This window comes from Trichoderma gamsii, assembly GCF_001481775.2.
Source record: "Trichoderma gamsii strain T6085 chromosome Unknown Scaffold_7.2, whole genome shotgun sequence".
Classification (NCBI taxonomy): domain Eukaryota; kingdom Fungi; phylum Ascomycota; class Sordariomycetes; order Hypocreales; family Hypocreaceae; genus Trichoderma; species Trichoderma gamsii.
The window spans coordinates 116,030-140,900 of NW_020171344.1; the positions used below are offsets into that span (position 1 = coordinate 116,030).

General features: G+C 48.8%; 10 protein-coding genes across 10 annotated transcripts; 6 read left to right on the top strand and 4 right to left on the bottom strand.

The window, feature by feature from the left end:
- Nucleotides 1–258: 258 nt before the first annotated feature.
- On the top strand, nucleotides 259–1,233 carry TGAM01_v202686 (hypothetical protein; the record flags this gene model as incomplete). The annotated part of the gene is made up of 3 exons (XM_018802142.1): nucleotides 259–476; nucleotides 547–902; nucleotides 1,010–1,233. The coding sequence occupies 3 exons, from the start codon at nucleotides 259–261 to the stop codon at nucleotides 1,231–1,233; spliced, it is 798 nt and encodes a 265-aa protein (XP_018664497.1).
- A 691-nt stretch (nucleotides 1,234–1,924) lies between these two features.
- TGAM01_v202687 (hypothetical protein) lies at nucleotides 1,925–2,878 on the top strand (the record flags this gene model as incomplete). Its single annotated transcript, XM_018802143.1, has 1 exon — nucleotides 1,925–2,878. The coding sequence occupies one exon, from the start codon at nucleotides 1,925–1,927 to the stop codon at nucleotides 2,876–2,878; it is 954 nt and encodes a 317-aa protein (XP_018664498.1).
- A 1,379-nt stretch (nucleotides 2,879–4,257) lies between these two features.
- TGAM01_v202688 (hypothetical protein) lies at nucleotides 4,258–6,381 on the top strand (the record flags this gene model as incomplete). Its single annotated transcript, XM_018802144.1, has 1 exon — nucleotides 4,258–6,381. The coding sequence occupies one exon, from the start codon at nucleotides 4,258–4,260 to the stop codon at nucleotides 6,379–6,381; it is 2,124 nt and encodes a 707-aa protein (XP_018664499.1).
- A 3,313-nt stretch (nucleotides 6,382–9,694) lies between these two features.
- TGAM01_v202689 (hypothetical protein) lies at nucleotides 9,695–10,380 on the bottom strand (the record flags this gene model as incomplete). Its single annotated transcript, XM_018802145.2, has 2 exons — nucleotides 9,695–10,255; nucleotides 10,342–10,380. The coding sequence occupies 2 exons, from the start codon at nucleotides 10,378–10,380 to the stop codon at nucleotides 9,695–9,697; spliced, it is 600 nt and encodes a 199-aa protein (XP_018664500.2).
- A 3,528-nt stretch (nucleotides 10,381–13,908) lies between these two features.
- Nucleotides 13,909–14,307, top strand: TGAM01_v202690 (hypothetical protein; the record flags this gene model as incomplete). Its single annotated transcript, XM_024549047.1, has 2 exons — nucleotides 13,909–13,982; nucleotides 14,043–14,307. Coding segments are annotated over 2 exons (339 nt in total), but the record flags the coding sequence as incomplete, so codon positions are not given.
- An 889-nt stretch (nucleotides 14,308–15,196) lies between these two features.
- On the top strand, nucleotides 15,197–16,041 carry TGAM01_v202691 (hypothetical protein; the record flags this gene model as incomplete). Its single annotated transcript, XM_018802146.1, has 2 exons — nucleotides 15,197–15,320; nucleotides 15,392–16,041. The coding sequence occupies 2 exons, from the start codon at nucleotides 15,197–15,199 to the stop codon at nucleotides 16,039–16,041; spliced, it is 774 nt and encodes a 257-aa protein (XP_018664501.1).
- A 1,098-nt stretch (nucleotides 16,042–17,139) lies between these two features.
- On the bottom strand, nucleotides 17,140–18,765 carry TGAM01_v202692 (CMGC/MAPK/ERK1 protein kinase; the record flags this gene model as incomplete). Its single annotated transcript, XM_018802147.1, has 5 exons — nucleotides 17,140–17,753; nucleotides 17,824–18,138; nucleotides 18,235–18,301; nucleotides 18,387–18,519; nucleotides 18,653–18,765. The coding sequence occupies 5 exons, from the start codon at nucleotides 18,763–18,765 to the stop codon at nucleotides 17,140–17,142; spliced, it is 1,242 nt and encodes a 413-aa protein (XP_018664502.1).
- An 883-nt stretch (nucleotides 18,766–19,648) lies between these two features.
- TGAM01_v202693 (hypothetical protein) lies at nucleotides 19,649–19,925 on the bottom strand (the record flags this gene model as incomplete). The annotated part of the gene is made up of 2 exons (XM_024549048.1): nucleotides 19,649–19,837; nucleotides 19,899–19,925. 2 exons carry the CDS (start codon nucleotides 19,923–19,925, stop codon nucleotides 19,649–19,651), a joined length of 216 nt encoding a protein of 71 aa, XP_024406163.1.
- Nucleotides 19,926–20,556: 631 nt separating this feature from the next.
- TGAM01_v202694 (low molecular weight phosphotyrosine protein phosphatase) lies at nucleotides 20,557–21,290 on the top strand (the record flags this gene model as incomplete). Its single annotated transcript, XM_018802148.1, has 3 exons — nucleotides 20,557–20,776; nucleotides 20,840–20,931; nucleotides 21,021–21,290. The coding sequence occupies 3 exons, from the start codon at nucleotides 20,557–20,559 to the stop codon at nucleotides 21,288–21,290; spliced, it is 582 nt and encodes a 193-aa protein (XP_018664503.1).
- Nucleotides 21,291–24,117: 2,827 nt separating this feature from the next.
- Nucleotides 24,118–24,828, bottom strand: TGAM01_v202695 (hypothetical protein; the record flags this gene model as incomplete). The annotated part of the gene is made up of 1 exon (XM_018802149.1): nucleotides 24,118–24,828. The coding sequence occupies one exon, from the start codon at nucleotides 24,826–24,828 to the stop codon at nucleotides 24,118–24,120; it is 711 nt and encodes a 236-aa protein (XP_018664504.1).
- Nucleotides 24,829–24,871: the final 43 nt, after the last annotated feature.

Here is a 24,871-nt window from a genome sequence, read left to right on the forward strand (position 1 = left end):
TGGACCTTATACAGCTAGCGTTCCGGTAGCAGGCCATGTATGCAGCGAAAGAGGAGACTGAAGATGGCTTTGTCAAGCGACAGAGCACAAGTGAATGCAAAATGGATAGGACAAATTCGGTATTAGTGATTTCTACATATTAATCCCGACAGTCGTCTTGATGTATATAAAGGGCACTTCTCCGCGACTTGGAGGAATAACTACAACACACTCGTCCAAGTCAACTTACAAACAGACTCAACAAACGACTCAGCCAAAATGGTGTTCCAGTATAAGCGCGTTCTCCTCGTCGGTGCCACCGCTGGCATTGGCGCAGCCATGGCAGACAAGCTCGTCGAAGAAGGCGCCAAAGTCATCGCCGTTGGTCGCCGTCAAGAGCGTCTCGACGCTTTTGTTGCCAAGCACGGCCCAGAGCGTGCCAGCGCTATCAAATACGATGTTACTGACCGCGCTGGCCTTGATGCTTTCGTCAACAAGTAAGAGAATAATTGCTTCCAGTTACCTTTTTGTTGTAAATAAATGCTAAAAATTGGCGAATTGCCGCAGGGTTGTCGAAACATATCCCGACTTGGACTGCGTCTTCCTCAACTCAGGAACCCAGACTCAAGCCAAGCTAACTCGGCCAGCTGAGATTGATCTCGACGCTTTCCACCACGAATTTGAAGTCAACTACATTTCCGTCGTGAACCTCACAATCAAGTTTCTGCCGCACCTTGAGAAGAAAGACTATCCCACCAGCGTAATCGTTACAGGATCGCTTCTGTCACTGGTCCCCGCATTTTTGATGCCGGCATACAGCGCATCCAAGGCCGCTCTCCGAGCCTTCTGGGACTCTCTTCGGAGACAGCATCAAGGTTTTTCAAAGATCAAGTTTATCGAAATTTTGCCTCCCGCCGTTCAAAGTAAGCGCTTCACATATTTTTACAGTCGTCCCCCTTTCTATCCTCGTTTATCGTCATGGTGCATTGCATCTAGGCTAACAAATTCTTCTTTACTTTGCCCTCATTAGCTGAACTTCACGATTACATGGGCGTTGAGCGCGGCCGGGCTGTGGGCATGCCGCTCGCTGAGTTTACTGAACAAGCATACGCCGCGCTTGCCTCGGGCAAAGAGGAAATCATCATTGGTAACCTTCACGGCGCTGCCGCAGAAGATGTTCAGATTTTCTTGGAGAAGAGAAAATTGATGTTTGACAACTTGTCCGATGCAATGGCTCTCCACTTTAAGCCATGAGCAGGATTGAAGCTGGGGCTGGATATATGGGGATGTATAACGGACAAGTGTTATCTGGATGGCTTTCTATACCTATATAGCATGTACACTCAAAACTGGTAGATGCCACAAATGTATGTTATCCATGTTTTCTCAAGGTCAAAATTTGAATAGATTATCTCTTATTCTTATCGCTCGTCTTCTAATTCCACTACAAACGAATGCCATAAACCTTCTGAGACATAGGGCACTCTCCGGGAACTGTGGGGCTTCGCCGGAAGTGGAGTTCCGGCCGCCAACATCTCGGTCCCGGGGCTCGTCATCAAGACTGCTATCTGGCTCGACCACACATTGTCAAGTGCTTCATATTAAACACTTGACAAGGACCAAAACGGCCATAAAGTTCAACTATACGATTTATATGCGTTCTAGGCACTGTTCAATGGCGGGGCGGTGGTGCAAACCTTAAATGAGTCTCGTCGAAAGCGGAAAATCAGTTCGAATCCTCAGAGAGAGTTTGCGTGTCCCGCACAAACACCGCCGACGTCACATAAACGTAGCAAGGCCGGAATAGTGGTAAAGAGATTTTAACGTTTCGGATGCCAAGACAGCATCGACATTCTAGAATCTGGGTGTTCTATCCAAAGAATTTCAAAGTGCTTACCTTCATCGAGCATTATATCAGATCTCCGTTCACAGAGCAGTCGCGACAATGCTGTCGTTTATAGAGACCGAGACCCCTCCTACAAAGGTCTTCTTTCCCGCATTTCAGCTGCAGATATGTGGCGAGCTCTTTGCGCCAGAGTCAGGATCACCGAATCGCAAGGGAGCAGCCGTCGTCATCAGCCATCCTATGACCGGCGTCAAAGAGCAGACATCAACCAAGTACGCCAAACTCCTCTCCACAGCCGGCTTCTACGCCCTCGTCTTTGACGCCGGGTATCAGGGAGAAAGCAGTGGTGAGCCTCGGGGTCTGGAAGACCCCCACCAGCGAGTGGAGGATATCAAAGCGGCGGTCAGCTACTTGACAACTCTCAGTGGCCGAGTGGACGCCCAAAGGATCGGGCTCCTGGGCATCTGCGCCTCAGGAGGTTATGCTTCCTACGCTACGCAGTCCGATAGTCGCATCAAGTGCCTCGCGACCGTGAGTGCAGCCTGTGTGGGCCGCATGACACGCAACGGCAGCGTTCATCCATATGTCAAGGAGAACCCTCAGGCCATCGCCACAGCTCTGGAGGCCGCCGGCCAATGGCGCGCCAACGCGGCCAAGAACCCAACATCAAAGCCTGATGCTCCCGTCATGTTTGAGACAGACCCCTCCAAAGTCGACGAGGACTCGGATTCCTTCTTCAGAGATGCAGCAGCCTACTACGGCACCAAACGCGGCAAACACGAACGAAGTACCCACAAAGTTCCTCCGCAGAGCTACGACCTGATGATCAGCTACGACTCATTCAACTTTCAGCATTTGATAGCGCCGAGGCCGTTGTTGATGATTGCAGGATCAACGGCGCAGACGCTGCACTACAGCAAGACGGCCATCGACGGAGCGAGGCAGCCAAAGGAACTGTTTGTGATATCAGGGAAGAACCATTTTGATCTATACGACGACCTGCGAGAGTCCGGACCAAAGGTGGTGGATTTCTTCATCAGTGGGCTCGACTGAAGAAGAAGAGAGATGGAGAGGGGAGAGGGGGAGATAACAGAGGGAAATGGCGTTACAATGCCGTGTTCGTTTGAGATTTGATGTGAATAGTAATCACTTTTTTTTGCTTTGGGCTGGGCTGGGCGTGTATGCAGTCACAGACAGTGACAAGTGTTGAGTAATCGAGATGGATCCGTGTCCATTTAGCATCCTTTCCGCCATACAAACTGAATAAAGAACAGCCATTGTTCGGATTTATCACTGTGTCCGAAAGTTCACGAGTCTGAGGTTCGGGGAGCTGAGTCCACGGCGGAGGAATTACATGCTCGCGCGCGGCAATATTTCCGACGATGCTGACGGGCAGTCATCATAGCGAAAAGAGGTATTTGATGCCACTCTGGAGCAGACAATTCAATAATTTTCCCACCAAACAGACGTATGACTCGTCGTTGGCAAAAGAAGAAAGACGATCGCATATCGCATATCGCATATCGCAGCGGAGAAGATGACCGGCATCTATGCATGTAACGCTGGTGCTTGTAATCATTTACATATATCTACTAGTATATTCAATTTACAATTACACACAGTCAAGAGCGCCTCCATGCGGCTTGATGGCCGACGACCGAGCCTTTCGGATCTGCAGCCATCCATAGCCCCAGACAGCCACGCATGGAATAAATTGTTTTGTCAAAGTGGCAGCCCTTTCTCATCCATCGTTCTCAGCTCCTCCACTAACATCCAGAAAGGGGGGAGGTCCACAAGCCTAACTCAGTATACTGGCCCAGTAAAAAAAGAGCAGCTACTCGTAGGTACATTTAGTATTAATGAACAGCTCTCGGTCTGGCATTTAGCTTGATCCTTTACTTCTTCTCTCTTTTCGTTTCTCTTTTCTCGCAAAATACACTGCCATACTGCTTCTTCTCTTCAGCTTCTCTTCTCACGTGTCGCAGGATTCATCGGCCGCTCATCGCTCCGAAATACCGTTGCCTTAGTCAGCGCCGCCTACTGTATTCCGATTCCGACACCAATCACGACCAAAACTCCAGAAATCAATCGCTTCGTCCACATCAGAATCAGTGTGAAATCTGACTCAGCAGAAACTCAAAGGTCTTTGGTGGCGCACACTTGGATGTTGCCTCGTGCCTAAGGGTTGCTTTTCGGTTGTGGGCAGAAGCATACTCTACAAGGAGAACCTCAGAGGCGCTTGATCACCTCATCTAGATCGAATCAGTCTCGTGGTTTTCACTCCGTTTTATTGGTATCTTTTAATTAGGACTCACGAGCCTCTATTCGGCAGTTTACTTATTTCTCTGCCTTTTATCGCCATTTTACCGTTTCAGCATCTCCGTCTTATCTAATCTCATTTCTCATTGCTGGCATCCCTGGAAGGCCGAATGATGGACGTGGACGACCCTTCGTCTGAAGCATCAAGTCCATCTCCGTCAACAGATCAAGGCCATGGATTTGATGCTTTGATGCAGGCTCGTCAAGTCGAGTCCATCGCCTATCATGCTTTGATCAACGAAGGAGGTCGGCCGTCACACCCGCTGAGCCACTTGCGGACCATTGTTGCTTCACCTGGCCAGTATCGCGACATTCTGGCTTTCTGGCAAGACCAGTCAGACGAGTGGCAGGTTTTCGGCAAGCAACTATCAAGATGGCAGATGTTTCGAGCACACCAGAGGGCATCTAGAGAGCCGGAACGATTTCCCAGTTACGTCGAAGAGCTCAATGAACGGCTTGAGCGCCACAACTTTGAGCTTCCTCACTCATTTAAGAAGTCTGCATCCGGATTCAGCAGGCAGTTGGACAGACAAGACAAGCTAGCAACATGGATTGAATACTTGAATTACGAATTTACGAGGCATGACGAATATGACAAATGGCTAGAGACTTGCCAGCCGGGCTATGATGCAGCACTAGCCCAGCTGCTGGAAGCACACGTTTTGAGGCCATTTGAGAAGATACGAACACCAACAACCGATATTTGCCGGCCAACTAGCATTGAGATCACCAGGAGGAGAGAAGAGCGTCGCAAGGCAGAAGAGGAGTGTGAGAATGCAAAGAAGCAGATTCAGTGGAGAAATGCTCTTGGAAATCACCAATCGGAAGAGGAGGATCGTCAGCTGGTGGAAGCAAAGGAACGCTTGAGGTCTCTTCACAAACGGACCTATGTCATTGCTGATTTTGCCCGCAAAACACACGCCTATCGCTTTGCTTTGGATAGATCGGAGCGCCACGAGCTGCTTCTTCGCTGGGCCTTGGACCAGATTCCCATGATTGAGGAAGAGATTAAGCAGTCAAACACATCTAATAGAGGGCAAGTCGCTTCTCAAGGACACGACCGGCCGACAAAACCAGCGTTCCATCGATTCAAGCAACTCCCGCCAGAAATTCGGCATCGGATTTGGGCTGAACTGCTTCCCAAAAAACCAAGTGTGCACTTTTTTGACGTCTTGAATCACCAGCGCAAGCGCCATTTAGCTACCTCCTGGTCTAGCGAAGAGTTCCGCGTGCGTGCTACTACGGCTCGCGACTCTGGCTATCGACCAGTATACACTCTCCTATCGACCTGTCGAGAATCACGACGGGCTGCCCAAACGTACTACACGCGCCAATGGCAAGGCTTGACGTGCGCTGTGACGGGCTCAAGGATCAAAGACTGCACTCACGCGCCTGATTTCCGCACCTTTGACTGGATCCCTCCCGAAGACTTGATTGTCTTGTGCTTCCCCCCAATTCAAGTTGCTAAGCTTCCTCCCGGGAATGCATTTACCCTTTCGCCTGGGGTGTCACAGCCGGCAAGACGAATTGCCGTATGTGTACCAACGGAGATTATGAGCATGCATAACCTCCATCCTGACGAGGGCGAAGGCGAAGACGACGCTGCACAGTTGTCCTTGATACCAGAATTCATCGATAAGCTTCACAGGCCCATCCACCCAGACCATAAGTGGGACGCTAAATATAGAGGAATATGGAAGCTATATCTCATCATTGAGGGGTGGTCTCCGAATCATCTGAGTATGCAAGTGACGGCCGGCGTCGACACCAATAGGCCAGTACAAACGTGGTCCGATAAACAAATCAGCTGGCACTCACAAGCAGCAAAGAAAGACGAGCGTAAAACACAATGGAAGAACATACTCGGGTCCATAGATGATGGTTCAGCTTCCGAAGAGAAGAATAATTACTGCAACAATGATACTAATAACAGCGGCGATAAGCGTCGAATATGGTGGCTAGGGTCAAATCGCCCGGCTCTCGGATCCCTAGACCCTGAAGATCTGGTTCAAAAGTCCCAAGCAAAAAGGCTATGCGAATTCATGGATACCCTAGCAGCAGAATGCGATTTACAGCCGTGGAATAAGCGCTTCGAAGGCGTCGAGGCCTTGGGCTGGCTGCAGCCAGCAGACATGGATGTCCTTGAATGCCACCCGTGGGATTTAGTGGAAGTCATGAAGAAACAGAACGAGCGAGGCCATGTTATCAGGGGTGCCGGAAGCGCGGATTCAAGCTGATATGAAGAGAATCAATTTCTTTTTCTTGGGAAGGCAAATTTATTAGGACTAGGCGCATCTGAGTTAGGAGCTGGAACTAGGTATCGGGATTTTCATAGAATGTTTTCGCCCAAGCTGAAGTAGAGATACCCAATTGATAATTACACATGGCGTTTGTCATTTTTAAACAGAACATTTTATTCTTACATATTGCCCGCCTCGAATACGGGACGAATAGCACATAATTTATTTGAGTAGAAGTTTTATATCCACTTGGAAGAGGAATTTATTGCTTATTGGAGTCAATGTCTACTTATCCCAATATATCGAAGGTATCTCATAACATGACTTCAAATTGAAAAGACTGCAGCTACCAAGCTATCACAAACATATCAATCGAGCTAATGAGCGCTATGTGCAAAGTCACCGACAATAACCTGGCTGACCCAACAACATAATAGGATCGGGACCCAAGAAGACGGCAGTGGAAATCTCCCCGCCGATGGAACCGAGGGAAATTTACCCCTGCTTACACCGTACGGTGCCTAGCACATTTTAGGGATCGGCTGACAGATTGTAATGAGTTTGGAATTGCGTCTTCGCTTCAACATTCAGTAATCTTTTATAACGGCGATAGTACCGAGGTTCGTGACTTGTGCCGAAGCGCGAGATGCCCGATAATTTATCTCTTGGGAAGGAGTAAATTGCGCAAATAGACGGCTCAGTAAACATGGTAGGTCGAAAAGGCCGACGGGGTGACTCTCTGTCAACTTTAGACTATACAGGGGCAAAAGGTAGAGAGATAAACTACCCATTACTGTAGCCTATTACTGATCCCTCTTGTATGTGTATGTTTTCACCTTTTGCTTGCTCTCAGTCAACAAGATAGTATTCTTTTTCTTTCCGTTTTGCCTTTGACACAAAATTGTAGGTCATGGTGGTCAAGTAATGCGTGGTGTCTTCTGTAAAAGATATCATCCGAAAGGCATACTTGCACTTTCATTAGCATGTCATTGTAAAGAACTGTTGCAGTCGTAGCTTAAGCCTGATCATATGAGTATTGAGTCATTAACCTAGTGGTCTGTATGATTGAGAGTTGTTCTCTGAAGAAGGGCTTCATCCATCTTCCAGAGATCTAGGCGATCCGGCCTTCAAGATTCCAACCAACTCCGTAAGCAACGCTATTCTGTTCTTCAGAAACATCTCTCTTACGTTGCCTTTTTGATCTTCGGGCACAGCAATAACCATGCAGGATTTGTTTAGCGCTTCACACAGTAAGAGCCTTAGAATCGAGCCAGGAAGAAGTCTGTCTCCTCCCCTTGGCTCCAAACAGCGAGCAGCCCCTCACAAGTAGTTGAAAGAGGACCGCTTCTTCAAAGCAGAGTATACCAACACCAAGGTTGATACCGCCGACATCCTGCGTAAACGAAAATTGTATAAAGCCAGCCTCCCCTTCTTCCCTCTATGTTCATGTATCTCACCTCAACCATAATTACTTCTCAGAACTCACTGAATACTCTCAAGCCACCTAGAGTAATGTGGCCAGGTTATTGACAAGGCAGATCGGACAATGGCAATTAAGAGTATATGCTATTCCAAGCACATTGGTGCTTTGCTCTAAACAGGATAACTTTTCGCAGCCTTCTGAGCTTCAACTTCCATCTCGCACCATCACTTCCAGCGTTGGGAACATTATGAAGTCGCACCACCACGACCACCCACTTCCCCGTAATGCCTGGGTCTGCGCAACATCAGCTGAATTAGGCGGCAGTTTGCTTCCGCGACTGGCCGGCCAAGGCAATAACTTCACCGTTACCAAGAATCTCAAATACCATCTGATATCCTCGCGCGCAATGCCCTCGCCAGCACTGTCATCAACGCCCGTCCAGCGATCAGCGTCGCTCTGAAGAGTAACCACGGCATTCCTATCGTCCAGCTCAGGGGCGCGCGTAGTGGAGGGCAGGTCAGATGTGGCCATATGGAGCAATGGTATGAGCGCATTCTGCTCCTGATCCTTCTCAACCGAGCCGACCGAGACAAAGTCCTCGAGCTGCGTCTTCCACTCGCCGTAGTCAACTTCAGGAACGCCATAGCCATAGTAACTCAACGCTGAGAGGAGCCCTAACCTAGACTTACTAGATTAAAGAGTATGCTTATCTTTCAAAATCCAAGCAAAAGCTCTAGCGATTATTTATTCACTTAAAACTCCCACTACAATTACTCTCGGGGTCTGATCTGCTCTCCTTGACTCTCCTTCGAAGATTGGCCACTTCTCACAAAATATATGAACTGCAGAATTAGCTGGTGAGAATACTGATCAAGTGCTGCTTAGGTCACCTTCACGTTGTGAAACGTCGTGAGGAGAAGAAGCACAAGTTCAAAAGGCGAAGGGGCAGATCTGGTACAGGGTCAAGACGCCATCACACTTCGACCGTGGCGAAGGATGTGACATACAGCTGTGCTTAATTAGAATACATCTAGGGCGGAGATCATGACTACTAATCTTACCCACCTTCTCTCACTGACAAAAAGGTTCGATAAGCATCGCACTCAATACAAATAAAGGTATTTATTCAATAATTGCCATGAGACCCAAAACCCAATGTCCTAACTTGCATTAGCTGGAGCACCCAATCTCTCGTTTTGTATATTCTTGCACAGAGCGTGCCTCGGTCGAACACTTCTGGAAATATTGTCCTTGATAACAAATGCGCGAAACTTGTTCGACAGCTAAAGCAACGTACTGGCCTATAGAACTAATGGAACCTTATGACTGGCAAGAGACTTATATTCTTTTCAGGGGGGCTTCACGTTAAATAATCGTGAAATTGATATTGCATGCGTAGTAGAGGCCCTGTTGTTCATCTTGCTACTGCTACGCTTCCCGGCAGCAAGGGAGATATAGATATGAGATCTAATAATTGTAGTATTCCGTGCGGATAACGCTGTATTCCGAGGTGCGCGGCTACTTTTCCGTAAGTTCTACTTTGACATCGGATATGTGTCCGGTCGGTTCTCGGGCGTCTTTGTGGCTGTCAGGGTGCCATCCGGTAGTCGAACCGATGACTACCTTGTTGTTTGGAATAGTAATCCAACCTCATACAGGAAGACGTGTCGCTTATAGGTGACGGGCCCGATGGGTCGGTGCAGGCGCCAAGCAGAGTGTCGTGCTTTACTCTGTGTAGCTCGAAATCCGAGCGTTTATCCGTTGCCTGTGTGGGCTGTCCAAGCCGTAATCTCTTTCGATGGATACTCTTTTGATATCCAACGAGATGCTCCATGGATTAAGTCAACGTTCTATCGTTGTGCGATGAAATGCCGTCCATAGAACCCTTCAAGCCGCCGCGGGTTGTGGGTTGTTGCCGACCGTTTTATACAGGTCTCTCAGCTCGAATTCTTCATGCGCACCATCAGGCAGCTCTCCTACAACACGCCCTGGCTGGCCAGCAACGATGGAGAAGCTCGGAATGACCATGTTCGCGGGAACAATCGTCCCGTCCAGGACCTTGACGTAGTCCTTGATGATGGCAAACTCGTTGACCACGCAGCCTTTTCCAATGTACACGTGGTTGCCTATGCTCGCAGCCTGCACCACCGTTCCCTGCCCAATAAAGACATGATCGCCAATCCTCAGCGGCATATATGTAAAGACGCCCTTGTAGATACGACCGGGCGGCCGAAGCAGCACACTACGGGCCAGAAAGCAGTATCGACCGATGGCAACGGCGGTGGTATTTGGTGGAGCGGCGCTTCCACCAGACGGCGGCTGGGCTGTTGCTGTTCGAACGAGATCGCCTCGGATCATGACTTCGGGCTGGATGACGGTCTTGCCGCCCAGCATGATGTTTTGCGTACCGACGAGGACGGCCTTGCGGGAGACCTTGTTACCGGTGTCCTAGTAGAAAGAAGGGATCGCTATTAGCAGATGTCGCGTCTAATTTGCAAGGATGCTGGCCAGGGAAGCTTCGTCTGCTGTCTTACGGTCTCGATGTAATCTCCTTTTGCTGGACGGCGCGACATTTTAGCGGTTGTGAGGCTGGTGTATGCAGATTGGCGGAAGCTGAAGGTCGATGGAGACGTAGATCGAGCTCGGCTTTGGAGGATGAAGATTTGGTGGGGGCGGCTGGAGCTTGAGCTATGGCCACCTAGAACACCACTTCACTTATATCAGCAGATCGCGAGGCTTGGCTTCATCTCTTTACATACACAGTTCACAAATGAATAAAGAGTAAACGTCGATTTGATTTATGCCATTTAATCTTTGCTACCTATCGATTAAAATTTGTTCGGCTATCTCAAGCCGTTAGCCGCATGATTAACGTACCCAGAGTTGATCATGTGCGGTGCTGCATGTTATTAACTTGTGCATCATTCCGATTTTGGGTGCAAAGACTTTCGGCGGGACCTAATATAGTATGGCTTCTTCTATATCAACCGGCTTCCTTACGCATTATAGCCAATCTAAACAGCTGCAATCTATTTAGTTCCAACACTCGAATCCTTTCTTCTCCTGCCTAGTCCTTTTCGGTTCGAAGCGTGGGGCATCTGCTACCTCGTTTGCAGACAGCGAGGGAGGCTAACGATGCTGTGATTTGATGGTTGTGCCTTGACTGTTGGAGGATATGAGTCAGGCTACCGCGGGAAATGTCTTGTACCAGTTTAACCACGAGGCAGTTTGAAAGAGTTTTGCGGCCTACGCGCATTTAAATCAAGAGTTGCTGCTTCTTCATGTTGTATTACATCAAAGGATATCTGCCTCGAATAATTCCCTCTACGGCAAAACTTGAGGAATATCACAGCCATGCGATTTCAATCAGCACTTGTAATTGTCTCGCTAGAGCCTCGAGCTACTCCGGCCAGCGAATCTACTCAGCTTAAACCGCCAGCAGCTGAGTCCACAACTCAAGCAGCCACAGCTCCAGTCTTCACATATGTAACTCCTCCAGCACCCTCAAACCAGCCACTCGACTCAATGCCCAAAGGCGACTCCGATTCAGGCTTCACACCACCGATTCAAGGGGGCGTAAGTCTTGGCGTATGTCTCGTTCTCTTGGTTGGCGGGCTTCTTCTATATCGCTTCAACAAGCGGAAGTCGAATAAACGCGCCAAAGCCAATCAAGATTCCACGTCAGCATCAGGGGACCCAGATTCTACAATGTCAGAACCGCCTGCACAGCGCATATCGAGCCGGCAGCGAGAGAAGATGCCAGCAAATATTACTGCATTTCAGACGACCGTGTATGACGACGAGATACGCCCAGTGACTCCTCAAAAGGCATTCTTCACATCGAAACAGGGGAGGCGGGCGGATGATGACTCGTCGTCGTTGATGATTTCGCCGTGTTAAAGTATAGAAGATATCAGAGCAGATGCTGTAAAGCGCGTGAATCATTTCAACGTTGAGTTTGATCCCCGGGATGCAAACAATATTCATGGGGAAGACAATTGGTATAGACCTGGGAAAGCCTTTCTATTGAGTTATCCATATGTATAGCAGCACCCGCAGCTTCGTGAACAGGGTTAGAGATTATGAACTGAGCCGGGTTAAGGCAGACCAAGTATTGCCTCACAAAATAAAAATAATGTGTAATAATCTTCTCTAGGCAAATATGTACTTCTTTGAGCTACGAGTACTTTAAGATAATTGTTAATATTGAACTTCTGCAATGTTGAATGCGCACAAATTGTTAGTGTGTGTATAGAACAGTCCAACCACACAACAATCACCAATACAACCAATTTTCTTCTATGTGGCTGAAGATTCGCGCATTCAATAAATGGCTTCTCGCTCAAAGGGCGGCTAAAAGTCGCCTGGCAGAGCCACACCGGCCATGTAGCCGCCTGTACTCGAAGTTTCATATTCGCGGCGCTTGTTCAAGGCAGACTTACTGTTTTACTTACAACTTGTTGGCCATGTACGACTCGGTTCGGGAACCAGCAAAAAATCGCTTCGTAAAGCTCTAGTATAGCCATTTGAGTTAAGCAAAGGGCATGTGTTTCGTCGTGACTAGATCATGGGTTATTGTTGTTGTGATACAATCGTTTTTCGGGTGTGGTTATAAGCCAACTGGAATCACGACATAGTATTCCTCCAATTTGCACAAAAGGTTAACTATTGCTGTATTCGGTCAACATATTGGAGAAAATGAGATTGCATAGACTAAATCGCCTAGTTGAAGGATGAGGAGGATGAGAACCTTGTACGCTAACAAGTTGAGCACAGTAATTTGACACCTGCGTCTGTGTAGGGATTGAGGACTGGGCTATCTCAACTCAGGAAGCGATACCTGGCTTGGTCATTAAACACAAGGCTTCAATTACAAACGATTCTCGACCTGCAGGAATTGTATTTACAATGCCAAGATAGTTTCTGGAATCAACTCCAGCGATAGACCTTCCGCATAGGAAAATCGGCGTCAGATAACGCACAACTTCACTTTGGGGCCCGCTTTCGGTTTTCGTTTCCTTCGTCTATCTCGCCGGCTCAAGACACCGTCCGCTGACAGGTGGAGACTCAAGACACTGAATGGATGGGGAGAGGGTTCAAGCCAAAGAGGTCCCATACTTTTTGGCGCGTCTAAAAATAGCGAGCGTGGTGGGCACCAAGATCGCCAAACGGTCTGTTTGGGGGACTCCGCGATCTATTCACAGCAGAACGCCGGGCGATAGTACGACATGCTAATGCTGCGAGTAAAGTAGCGTTGCATTCAATCGGATAGGATTTGATCCGAAGTGAATCTGCAGTGGGTGAGAAGCCTCGAAGCCTTGCGCGTGGTAGCACCAGGTGGCCCACAGCAGCTTAAGCCAGCGTGGAGCAGACACAGGGAAGATTGCGTGCAAAGAGACCTTGTCGGCAGCTCGATGCTACCGTAACAACCAGTAAGCAGAATATTACATGCCTATATTGGCTGAAAGGATAGAGTCCCCAAATATTGATTGCCTTCAATCTCTCTCCATAATTGCACCGGTGTAATATCGCCGTGTTAGAAAACCAAGAATCATCAGTCAAACTAGCAATCATTTTCAAAAACAGGAGCTCTGTTTAGTAGACTCCCCCAAAGCTTCCCATGCCATGTGGCTGAGCCGCGGGTATCAAACTTTCCGTCCTCAACAACAAAATCTCACGCAGACGCCAAGACCCTTTTGGAATCAAGCCGGCCTCATGGAATCTTTCCAGCCTTGCGTCTTTCTAGCCTAGACCTCCAGCCACGGTCAAAGCAGAAGCAGCCCGGGTCGCTAAGCGGCCAATGGCCTTGCTAAGCCCTGCACCCCTCCCACCCAAGCGCGACCTAACAGGGATATTTTGTTTTGCTAGGGGTCTGGTGTCTGTTCTAGCTCTTACTAGCAGCGAAATGCGATAGCTACAGTCTGTAGGATTCGACCTGGATGCATGTACGATATACGCGGGATAGGAAAGGCAAGATAGAGAAACTGCGTCTCGGATCGCCATAAACTTGAACATTTGAGAAAGAAGAAAAAAGGCGAGAATAAAACTCTCATCCCTTTTTCTCTGACCACAAAGGCAGCTGGGAGCATTCCCCCCCAACGCTAAAGTCCAGCCTTCACCTCGGTCAGCATTCTATTTTCAACGCTCCCAGAAAACCCGGACCCGACGGCCCCAGGTATGACCTCAATCCCATGACAACAATACCTGTGATTCCAAAATGCTAATTATACTGCAGCGATCGCCAGTGGGCGGTGACAAAGGCCGGAGATGTGTATTACCGGGTGGCTTATTCCTGTGATGAAGCCATAACAATAACATACCAACAAACAAGGAGAATTTGCGTAGTAGAGATCGTAGGCAGTAAGTGGCTAAGGCACTCTCTTTGCCGCCGCCAAGCCATGCCGTCTCACCCAAATCGAGTACTACAGAAAACAACAAGCGATTCTCAGCTCAATACGGCGATACCGATCGTACAGCCGCCAATAATAAAACAGAAATAGAAGAGACACAAAAGGAAGCAAATGTGCTTTTGTTTGGCTACTGCAGATTCCCGCAACCCGGTCCTGTCGCACAGAATCTGCAATGGCTGACACAGGTTGAGAAGAGTGGGATCGCAACTGGGTCCCTCTGTTGATCCGGATGCAGCCAGCCGAGAATGAGAGACACAAAGACGCCCCCAAGGAAAAAAAGAAGAAAGGGGGCGTCTCTGTAATACAATCTCGCCGTGAACTGTCCATCCACACACCATTCTATAGTCATCTTCTTGCTACCCAAATCCAGGCCCTTGCATGCTGCGAAGAAGCCCAGCTCTTTTTATTGTTTATGATTTAGACACACGCAGGATCTACTCCAGCCGCTCCAGACTGTTGATACCTGATGGATCTCAATACCAGCCCCAATGTTGAATACAAGTCCTCATGCTTGATACAAGAACTCGTCTTAAAATAAGTCCTGCTTAAAACAAGTCCTCGTACGAATTCAAATCCTCGCACAACTTCATTACACAGACCGCACTACTGCATCCCGCCGCTCTAAGCGCCCAAGCGGAGACCCTGACCATTGCGCTGGCCGTGGCTGCTCAACCACACCCTTCATGGGGGGGCGTGAGAAAGTGGTTCCTTGTGCTTACAGTAGTCCCGATTTCTATTTCTATTTTCTGCTCTCGTTCGGTTGTAGGGCCTATTCTAGCTCATTGTCTGCATGGCATGGCGCTGCCAGGGTCCTCTTGAGCCCATCTCGCCCTGCTTATAACTATCCTGAGCTTCCCCAGCTTCTCGGGTCGACAGCTCTCTAGTTCACTCCAGCTTCCTCTTCCCAAGGCTTGTCGTATACATACACCTCTGATTACCTACACGACCACCACTCATCAATCATCCTACTATCAGCAAGATGCTCGGCCAATCTCTATTTATCCTCGCCTCTGCGGCTCTGGCCCTCGGCTCTCCCGTAGAGAAGAGAGACGTTGTCTGCCGTTCTCCCATACCCGACCCTCCTCTGCCCACCACTGGCGGCGGTAAGTTTCACTTACAAGATTTGCTTTCTTATACATCTACATAACATCAAATGCTAATTCAAATTCCTCAGCCACTGAACTCCCTCCCGTGCCCGACAACCTCGAGCTCAAAGTCATCGCCCTCGGCCTCGGCATCCAAAACTACACCTGCGCCTCCGTTGGCGCCACCGCCGTCTCTACCGGCGCCCTCGCCATGTTCTACGACATCAGCCTGCTCTACCCGGAATCCGGCCCCAACGCGCTCACCATCGAAAAGTTCAACCAGCTGCCCGCCTTCGCCCTCAACCACCACGACATCCCGCTGCACTTCAACGACTCGACCGTCGGCCGCGTCAGCATCGAAGGCCCCGGCGCCTCTCTCAAGCGGCCCTTCACCCGCGCCGCGCCCCTCGACCTGGGCGACGAGTACGGCAGCATCCCCTTCCTGGGCCGCCACTTCTTCAACTCGGACGGCGCGCCCACCTTCATCCTGCAGCGCGGAAGCATCAACGTCGTCGCCGCCAAGAAGGCCTCCGTCCCGGCTCCTGGCAGCGCTGATCCCGGCCCAGCTGGCACCGGCGCCGTGGCCTGGCTGGCCCTCGACGCAAACGCAAACTCTCGCGGTGCTTCTCTCGTCTACCGCGTTGAGACTGCCGGTGGAAACTCTCACGGCTGCGCTCAGGCTGCTGGCCAGGACAGCACCGGCTACTCTGCCCAGTACTGGTTCTACGGCCCCAAATAAGAGGCTCTTCTCTTGCGTTCTATATTTTCCTTTTAATTTCTAATTTTCATTATTCTTTATACCTTTCTGATTGAACAAAAAGAATATTAGACAAGGGGCTTGGAATTGGATAAACTGGCTTTCTTTTTTTCATTTTTTTTTTCTCCGACGATTTACTAGTTATCCTTTGGGAGGAGTTCTTATTGGCAAAGCAAGACGACTTTTGGGCACCAATAAGAAAGATTTAGGCAAGCAAATGTATACATGAGTTTGTTTCTTGGGAGAGGTTCCTACCTCACTTGCATAGTTCCGGTCGTTTTAGGAGTTATTTTACGCATAGATTTCATGTTAGGAGAGAATATACTTACAGGGTTGTCCTTACAATCAAACACTCTGCTGTTCTCAAAAGAATCGTTGCAAGTCCAAAAATATGCGCCATTGGTAATTGGTGATTAAGACTGTTCAAAATCCACCACTGACCAGCTGATTCGCTAATTCGTAGCCTGGCTTTGGTTCAGCCCCCCAGTTCGCTTTAAAATCTCACGAGAACCTAGGTAGCATTGGCAATTTAACATCGTACGCCACAAGACTTGAGGCTAGATTATTAAATTCTCCTACATTGTATTCTATAATGTTCCCTAGATCCTGTCTTTCTTTACACTACATGGGCTGCACGGCCTAGTTCTATCGTTTAGTTACGACAACTACCGTGGAAGTCAGCCTCGCCTGTTAGTATCAGCACTAGGAAAAAAGAAGAGTGAGTTAGTTGCAACAACAAGGAGCAGACTTAACGAAAAGGATGGGCACAAAGGCTGTTTTAATCATTCAGAAAATTATGCTCGGATGGGCTATGGAAAGTGTATCGTAGATGTCCAGAATTCGTCCCAAGTTTCGCTCCATTTCAACACACGCATTTTGGCTGGCCTAATACTGTTTCCAGCGTCGGCAAACTTGCTTCCCAATAAAGTAACTCCCCTCTCTTGTATTTTCGCGGTTCTGTCCCATTGTAAATCCATGGGTGATGGATGGAGCCTTTTGACATAAGACCTCTTTATAACTCTTGTTTCAAACACCAATAGACATGCATGCTAAACTGTAACTTGATTGCTTTCAACGCATTTATCTCCTAATGTCCATGCCTGCTGCAAGATCCTGCTCAAGCCCGTTGGCGTGGCCCAAGTATTCCTGCGGTCGCGGATCTTCTGCCGTCCATTGACCACCAGCCTGGGGCATCGGGACCTGCATCTGCTGAGCGGCGGCTTGACCGCCAGAAGCAGGGGCTGTTCGCACAAGCTGTCGGAAACGCAAAACTTCATCCAGAATCATCTTTCGCATCTCACCAACATCCTCAACCACCTCGAAGTCGAAGTTGAACGTCGTGGGGCAGTCGGGCTCATCAGACGCATCGTGCCATATGTGAAGGTACGGGTGCTCGAGCGCCTGTTCGACGCTGATACGCTGCGAAGGATCAAAGGCAAGCATTTTGTCGAGAAGATCAAGGGCGTCGGGGTTGGCATCGGGGAACAGAGCTGGGAAGGGCTTCTTAGGCATGAATGGTAGGTTGCGGACGTATTCCTGGGCACGAGGCGATCCGATGCGGCGGAGGGTTTCCTCATTCGGTGTTCCGAGGATGTGCAGAATCTGATTAAGCTGGTCGACATAGTCACGACCCTTGAAGAACGGTCTACCTCCCAGGAGCTCAGCAAGAATGCAGCCCACAGACCATACATCAACTGCGATTTTGATTAGAATTCGTTCATCAGGAAGAATAATCCTAGGGATATGAGACCGAAATTAACGTACTAGCTTTTGTGTAGCTCTGGAAGCTCAACATAATCTCTGGCGCACGGTACCATCTCGTGGCAACATACTCAGTCATATACCCGGCATTCTCCTCGGGATCGACAGAGAAGCCACGAGCAAGGCCGAAATCGCAGATTTTCAACTCGCAATCGGCATTCACAAGCAGGTTGCCCGGCTTCAAGTCTCGGTGAAGAACGTTGGCGGAGTGGATGTACTTGAGGCCGCAGAGGATCTGGTAAATAAAGGATTGGAAGTGGGCATCTGTAAGAGGCTGGCCGGAACGAATAATAGCCGCCAAGTCGCACTCCATCAGCTCTATATGTATTGGTTAGCCATGCGGCCGTATATTGAACCGACATGTCCAGCCTCTGTAGGAGACTGTCCTGCACGATTCGCTTCGGTGGTACTGACCCTCGTAGAGGTATGTCTCGTTGAAGTTGTCTGGTCGCGGGATGTCCATATCATAGAGACATGTGATCTAGTAGGTTCCGTAGACGTCAGTTTCCGTGTAGAATATTCAATCGCAGTCGTCGTTCTGCTCGACAGGCCGGGTTGTCACTCACGTTGCGATGGCCGCGGAAGTGCTGCAGCAGCTTGATCTCGCGCAGGGCGCGCTTGGCGAGGATCTTCTTGCTGAAGACATTGGTAACCTTTTTGATGGCGACGCCCTCGTTGGTCTGTCCGTTGACCGCGGCGCTGTTATCGAGTCCTTATCGTTAGCAAAAAAATTGATCTCGATGATGGCGGTGGGGAGGGGCTCCAAGCCAGCATCAATAGCAGGAGACAAGTATCGTCAACAATATGCGGGGTGTAAGCGCCGGCAACTCACCAGACAATTCCATACGCTCCCTGGCCAAGCTCCTTGGTGACGGTGTAGCGCTCATCAACTACAAAGTCCTGGTTGAAGACCTTGAATACTTTGCGTCCTTGGAGATCCGCCATGGCTGCGCTTCTGGGAGTTGTTGCGTGAAGTGGCCTTGGATTTCTCGAGGCGTGTGGGGGAGAAGAGGGGTTTAAGTCTGCGCTGAGCCGCTGTGGGCTGGAGCTTTCAGGGGGGCTGTACAGTGCTGTCGGGAGCTTGTTCTGGGGCGCCAAAGCCGGGATCGACTGAAACTCAGGACTCTATCGCGGGGCCGAAACTAAGAGATGTGGACAAGTGATGGCAGCAACTCGATGCAAGTAGACAGAGAAGAGAGAAGGAAGAGATTGCGAGAACAAGTTTCAAACAAGAGCAGAGACGATCGACTAACAGCGTACGCGGCCAGGCTGCGTCTGAAGAAAATTAAAACTACATGCATGCACATACATACTCCATTGGGCATCCGGGCTGGCAGCGCGACCCGTGGTTGGCTGCGCCGTAATACGAAGCCCAGCAGAGCCTATAGCAACGTCCAGACAAACATCAGCTCGGCGGCACTAGCGAGCGCTGTGTCCTGGGTGGATAATGCGGTTGATGGATACGACGGCAACAAACCAGCAATCACGGTCGAGGCCAGCGCGGCAGCCAATCGCAGCGGGCTGCCGAGATGTGATGGCATCACTAGCCGCGCGCAATCAGGCCTGGCATATGAAGTACCCTCTTCCTCCTCTTGGCGCGTTTTGCAAGAAAGACTGGAATTGAGGCGTTTTCACGGGTCAGCGGTTCCATGTTAACCAAGGCAAGCTTTTCATTGTCAGATCGTGGAGTCGTCACATGCTTCATGACAGTTGCGTAGGTAATCTTGGCTATAGATAGCGCCACTACATTGCATCTATCCAGCTATGAGGCTAGAGTCTGATGTAACCCAATATGGCGGGGCATTAAGGAAGAGTTTTGACATGGAATTCACACCCAAGTTGGACTAAAAGACCTCTGCGTGGGATCTTGACAGAGAGGTGTTGATGGCTCACGTCCAGGGAGATGTATAGTAGATTGAGTCTCCATGTACCAACAGCCAGCCCGGCGGAGTGGGCCGAAACGAGCGGCAACGGCGGCCAGTGTAGAATTGAAGCAAAGTAATAGCCTTGGCAGGTTCTTCATATACACAAAGATCAATATTAGCGACTCGTTGGACCAACACGGCAGTTACTTTTACCTTTGTATACTGCTGATACTCGGCCATATCCAAACTCAAACAGCCAGTTATGCATATTCAACCCTACATCTGCCCTTGTGCATCTCCTCTGCATTGCCCTTGTCCTTGTCAGTTACCAAGGCTGGCCTATTCGCTCGACCGCAGCCACTCCCGAGACCCGCATCCCAGACCGGCACATCAACACTATCGCATCGCCCTGTCTAAGGCTGTCTTAGACAAGACAAGGGCTAGTGGAAGCAGACCAATCGCCGCTATAAATACGTCTGTATGGCGCTGCGGAAGCTCCTTCAAGGAGTCCCTGAGTGTCCGTGCATGTTCCCATACATCAGCTCGTCATACATCATCTCTCCTGGATGCAATCAGAGCCAATGAGATTGCACAACCGTAGAAAGGGGAGAATGGCAGCATCTCCAGGCGCAGGGTAATGCTCGGTAATTTAATCCGCCGCTCACCAGCGCCTTTCCACCAGCACAACTCCGTATGTGGGGTGCAGGTTCTATTCCATGTAAGGATAGACGGTTTACATGGCTCTATTATTACCAATTGACGTGCCAACCTCGACTTACCTCTTACATCTACGCCGTCTTTGACCAAACGCTCTCCTTTCTTTTCTCATACCTTCCAACTTGATTCGTGTGCCATTTCGAGCGTCAACAACATGTTTCCCGTGCGACCAAACCGAACGGCGTCCTTGACCGCGGCGCAACAACAAGCAGCGGTGCAGAGACAGGCCTATTTGCCCGGCCAACCCGTGTCGGTCCTGTTTGTATGTTTGGGCAACATTTGCCGGTCGACGATGGCAGAGGGAATCTTCAGACACATGGCGGCGCAGCCACAGTACAAGGACAAGATTGGAGATATTGATTCCTGCGGAACAGGTTTGTCACGGCCAAGAAGAAGCGATTCGAGGTGTTGGACGAGATGCTGACCATGACGTGCAGCTGCGTATCATGCAGGCGAACCACCGGATGACCGAACACTGGAAACTCTGGAGAAGCACGACATCTTCGACTACGATCACGATGCGCGCCGCGTAAGTTGGCCCTTGCTCTCACCATACAGCTTTCTTCAGCCCCCGGCATTATGCGATGGAGTACATGTAGCTGACAGACCACCGTCTAGATTACGCGAAGCGACTTTGACAGATTCGACTACATCTTCGCCATGGACCTCTCCAACCTTTCAGACCTCGAACGCCTCAAGCGCGAAAACAAAGACTCCAAGGCCAAGGTGATGCTCTACGGCGACTACAGTGGCACGAAGAAGCCTGAAGTCGTCAGCGACCCCTATTACGGTGGCCAGGATGGCTTTGACAAGGCATTTGAGCAGTGTTCTCGCTTTGCTAAAAACTTTCTGCAAGACGTGGTGGGCGAGGAAAAAGAAGAAAAATAAAACTACAGAACAAGATAAGAGACATGAAAGAAAGGGGGGTGGAAGGGAAGTGTACGTGCGCTTGCATGGGTAAATTTACCCCTGGTTTGTTTGTGTTTTATTTCCTTTGTGAAATGACAATCGGAGTAGATGGGAAACGGTGGGATTTGATACCCAACACTTTGTTACCTGGGATACGCGGATTATACTACACAAGTTATTAATATGCCTAGATATACACAAAGCATTTTGGGGGATACATGGTTTTGTAGATGATACAACAAGACATTGATTTATTTAATTAGAAACTCAGATTCGACATAATCAGAAGGAGGGTCGTTGGTAATACGAGTGCTACAATTTGATAGAACATTGACTGAAGAGCTTGTTTTGATACCTCCTTACCATTGAGATGATGCTTAAACCATGAACTGATCGGATCTGGGTAACTCGCGAGAATAGCAAGTGAGACTCTATATGATAGTTATATCATCTGATTCTCAGGACTATCAGATGCGCATGTAATAGGAGTTGATGATATTTGACTCTCTAGTCGAGAATTAATGAAGGTAGAAACAGTAAATCTACTACATAGGACGGGTGTCATGGCTAAAATTGTAGTGGGCAATTTAAATATTTCCCTTCAGTAGTATAAACTTCTTTCAAAGACTATGATTATCATAATCATGAATCAAATACTCTTTCCGACTTTTCATCGGATCGCGCGGATATCAAGAAAGGTGATCTTATGAACTCTCGGATCGTGGACCGACTACACCCTAGGATATCTTCTAAATCCATTGGTTCACTGATATGTCCTAGGGAAAGCCAGACAAATATTAAGAAACAGTAGTAGGAAGAGAATGGAGCATGAAACAGCCTCGTCGTCTCTTGTACAAACTTGGGATCCCCTGCGAATTTCCATCTATGGACCCGAAAGAGACGCTCTCAGTCCGATTCGCCTGTAACACTAATTGTATCGCTCTGCCATTGAGAGCAACAGCTGCAGACATAGAGATGTTTCACATTGGCCATGTTAACGCACCAAGCCATCTTCATAGTCTAGTTTCAGCCTCGGGGGATAACTAATATGCTTTGTAAACGAGCAATAGCTACATTATCCAGGCTCCAAAGACTTAATATTTGATCCCTGTTCTTTACTAAACTATTATGGCCCTTCAGTTTTCTCGCCATAAACAAGTAGGGTTCAAAGGTCAAAACACTGGATCGCTACGCTGCGTTTGCCGCTGGGGATCAATCCAATCTCTTTTACCAAAACTTCGAAGCCATAGCTTTCAAAATTCTGTCTACATTCATCGGTTCCAACGTATTATGCAGCTGTCAAGAGAGAAGAAAAATAGCATAGTATTTATCATTTCAGGGATCGTCTTAGTAATAGAAGTGGCATAGTAAGTCCGGAGGTTGGTCAGGATCTACTACTCTGAGTGAATGTGCCTGATCTGCTAATCTCAATCCATCAGTGCACTGTTCGAGTGTTGAAAACAAAGATGGCATAGCAAGTGTAAGTACAAAGAGAGGGAAAACAACATACATATCTGTACTGATCTTCATGCAGTGATGAGGATTGCGGGTTCACGTCCATTGAAGGTCACGAAACAACGGAGCAAAATAGATTATCATCCACAATGCCTCACTAGAGATGGTAAATACTAGAGATATGGAACAATAGAGGCAAATTTTACAAATTTGTCATCTTTATCATTGACTGCGGCTGATGCCATGGCAACAATGAACGAGATTAGAGTAGATAATTGCATTGTGACTTTTACAAGAAAATTTAAGCAGACAGTGGTACTGTTAAGATTCCATTAAGCACTTGTCTCTTTATTTTTTTTCTTGTGCCGCCCTCGTTCACGCTGTCATTCTTTTTTTAACAACTTCTTACATCATGGCGAGTAATATCAATAGACTGGCGTTCTACTACTTACTTCCTGGTATGCATTCCATGAGAAACAGTGAGCTACCAGACACCTCAATGGTTTAGCTTTTGTGGCTGTTTCAAGGCATGTTTGACAGCTGGGGGTAAATTTGGGAGTTGGCGGGAGAGATGGAGTAAATACCACGGCTCGACTACCTGATCCAAGATTTGGCTGAGGAGAGACATTGTTCACGGACGCTGTAATTGACACCGCTTAGGTAGGCCTGCATACTTTCCTATGTGGGAGGCTATAAACCTGCTTGTGAGACGTCAAGCTGGAAGATCGTCCGTCCGCTTCCATCCGGTGTGATCAGCCCGGATCGACAGTTTAGCTCGAGCCGACCTGCGGTACTTGTTCTTAAAATTCTTAATGCTATCCGTTATCTATGCATTTCTGTCCATAGACGAAGAGCTTATATCAACTTCCCACATAAGGTAAATATGTGAATCTCAAAGAGCGCGGTCCTTAAGGCAGACGTCACCACTTCACATTATTAAGCATCAAAGATGTCTTCATTTTGAGTAATTTTATTTATTTCTTTTTCATAATAATATCTTGATCCAATGCAAGAGAGGGGATGTCACACTTTTCTTCCACATGAGTGACTTGGTCCAGCAAAGAATTTTTTCTTCTTCCTCAGCAAGCCAGCACTTTCACTCCACCGCGGCCATTTTTTGCGGTCCTAATAACGCCAGTAGAATATCAAACTAAAAATCAAACAGCGCCTTGCTAAGGTTAGAAAGGGAAAAGAAGAGTGATAGTATACAAGGTAGGGGTACAGTAATCCGTTATCATGAAAGCTTGATGTGCGCTGCGGGCGATATTGATATCCAGCCCGGCACACCGCTCCTTGTTGCTTTTGTGTCGATTTTTTTTTCCCATTTGTTCTTGGTACAATTGTGATGTTGTTACATGGTCATGGCTTGTCTCTGGCGCTCCTGGCGGAGCTTCTCCATGACTCCAATGACACCTCCATTACGGAGGCGCTCGAGGACAAGGCGCATGCCGTCGCGGCTCTTGCTGAGCTGGTCGATGGTCTTGGTGGAGGCGAGGCTCTCAATGCTTCGCTGAATGCCCTTTGCGCCAAGCCCACCGAGCAACCCAGGTAGCCAGCCGGTGCCGCTGCTCTCCTGGGCTTGGCCAAGCTTGCCTCTGAGTTTCTCTCCGAGCCGCGATTTGAACGAGACGCTGGAATTGACATCCGTCTCGTTCCGCGCAACCGCTTCGGATGAGCTCGGCACCTTGAAGTGTTGCTTCTCAACCACCGACAGCACGCCGGTGAAATTGAGGTTGCGGCTCTCCGTCTTCATCCATCCTTCCTTGATATCCACAACGCTGGTCTCGAGAATATACGAGGCCTTTTCACCAGATCCGCCGCCTGAGACGCTGGCGGGCAATAGTTTATATACTGCGCTGGGCATGCGGCTCTTCTTCAGGTGGATGCGGGTGGTGTAGAGGCGCTGCGTTTCCGGGTCGACATGGCTGGAGATGGTGTCGGTGCTGAGGACATGAGCGGCGAACGGGTTGAGCTGAGGGGAGGAGTATCGCAGGAAGTAGGCGAGGGTGACGGTCGGGAAAGGATGAGAGTAGGTGTGATTGGTGGAGTGTGTGAGAACCATTGTGAATGTTGTTAAAGTCGTAATTGAGGTGAATTGTCTTGAT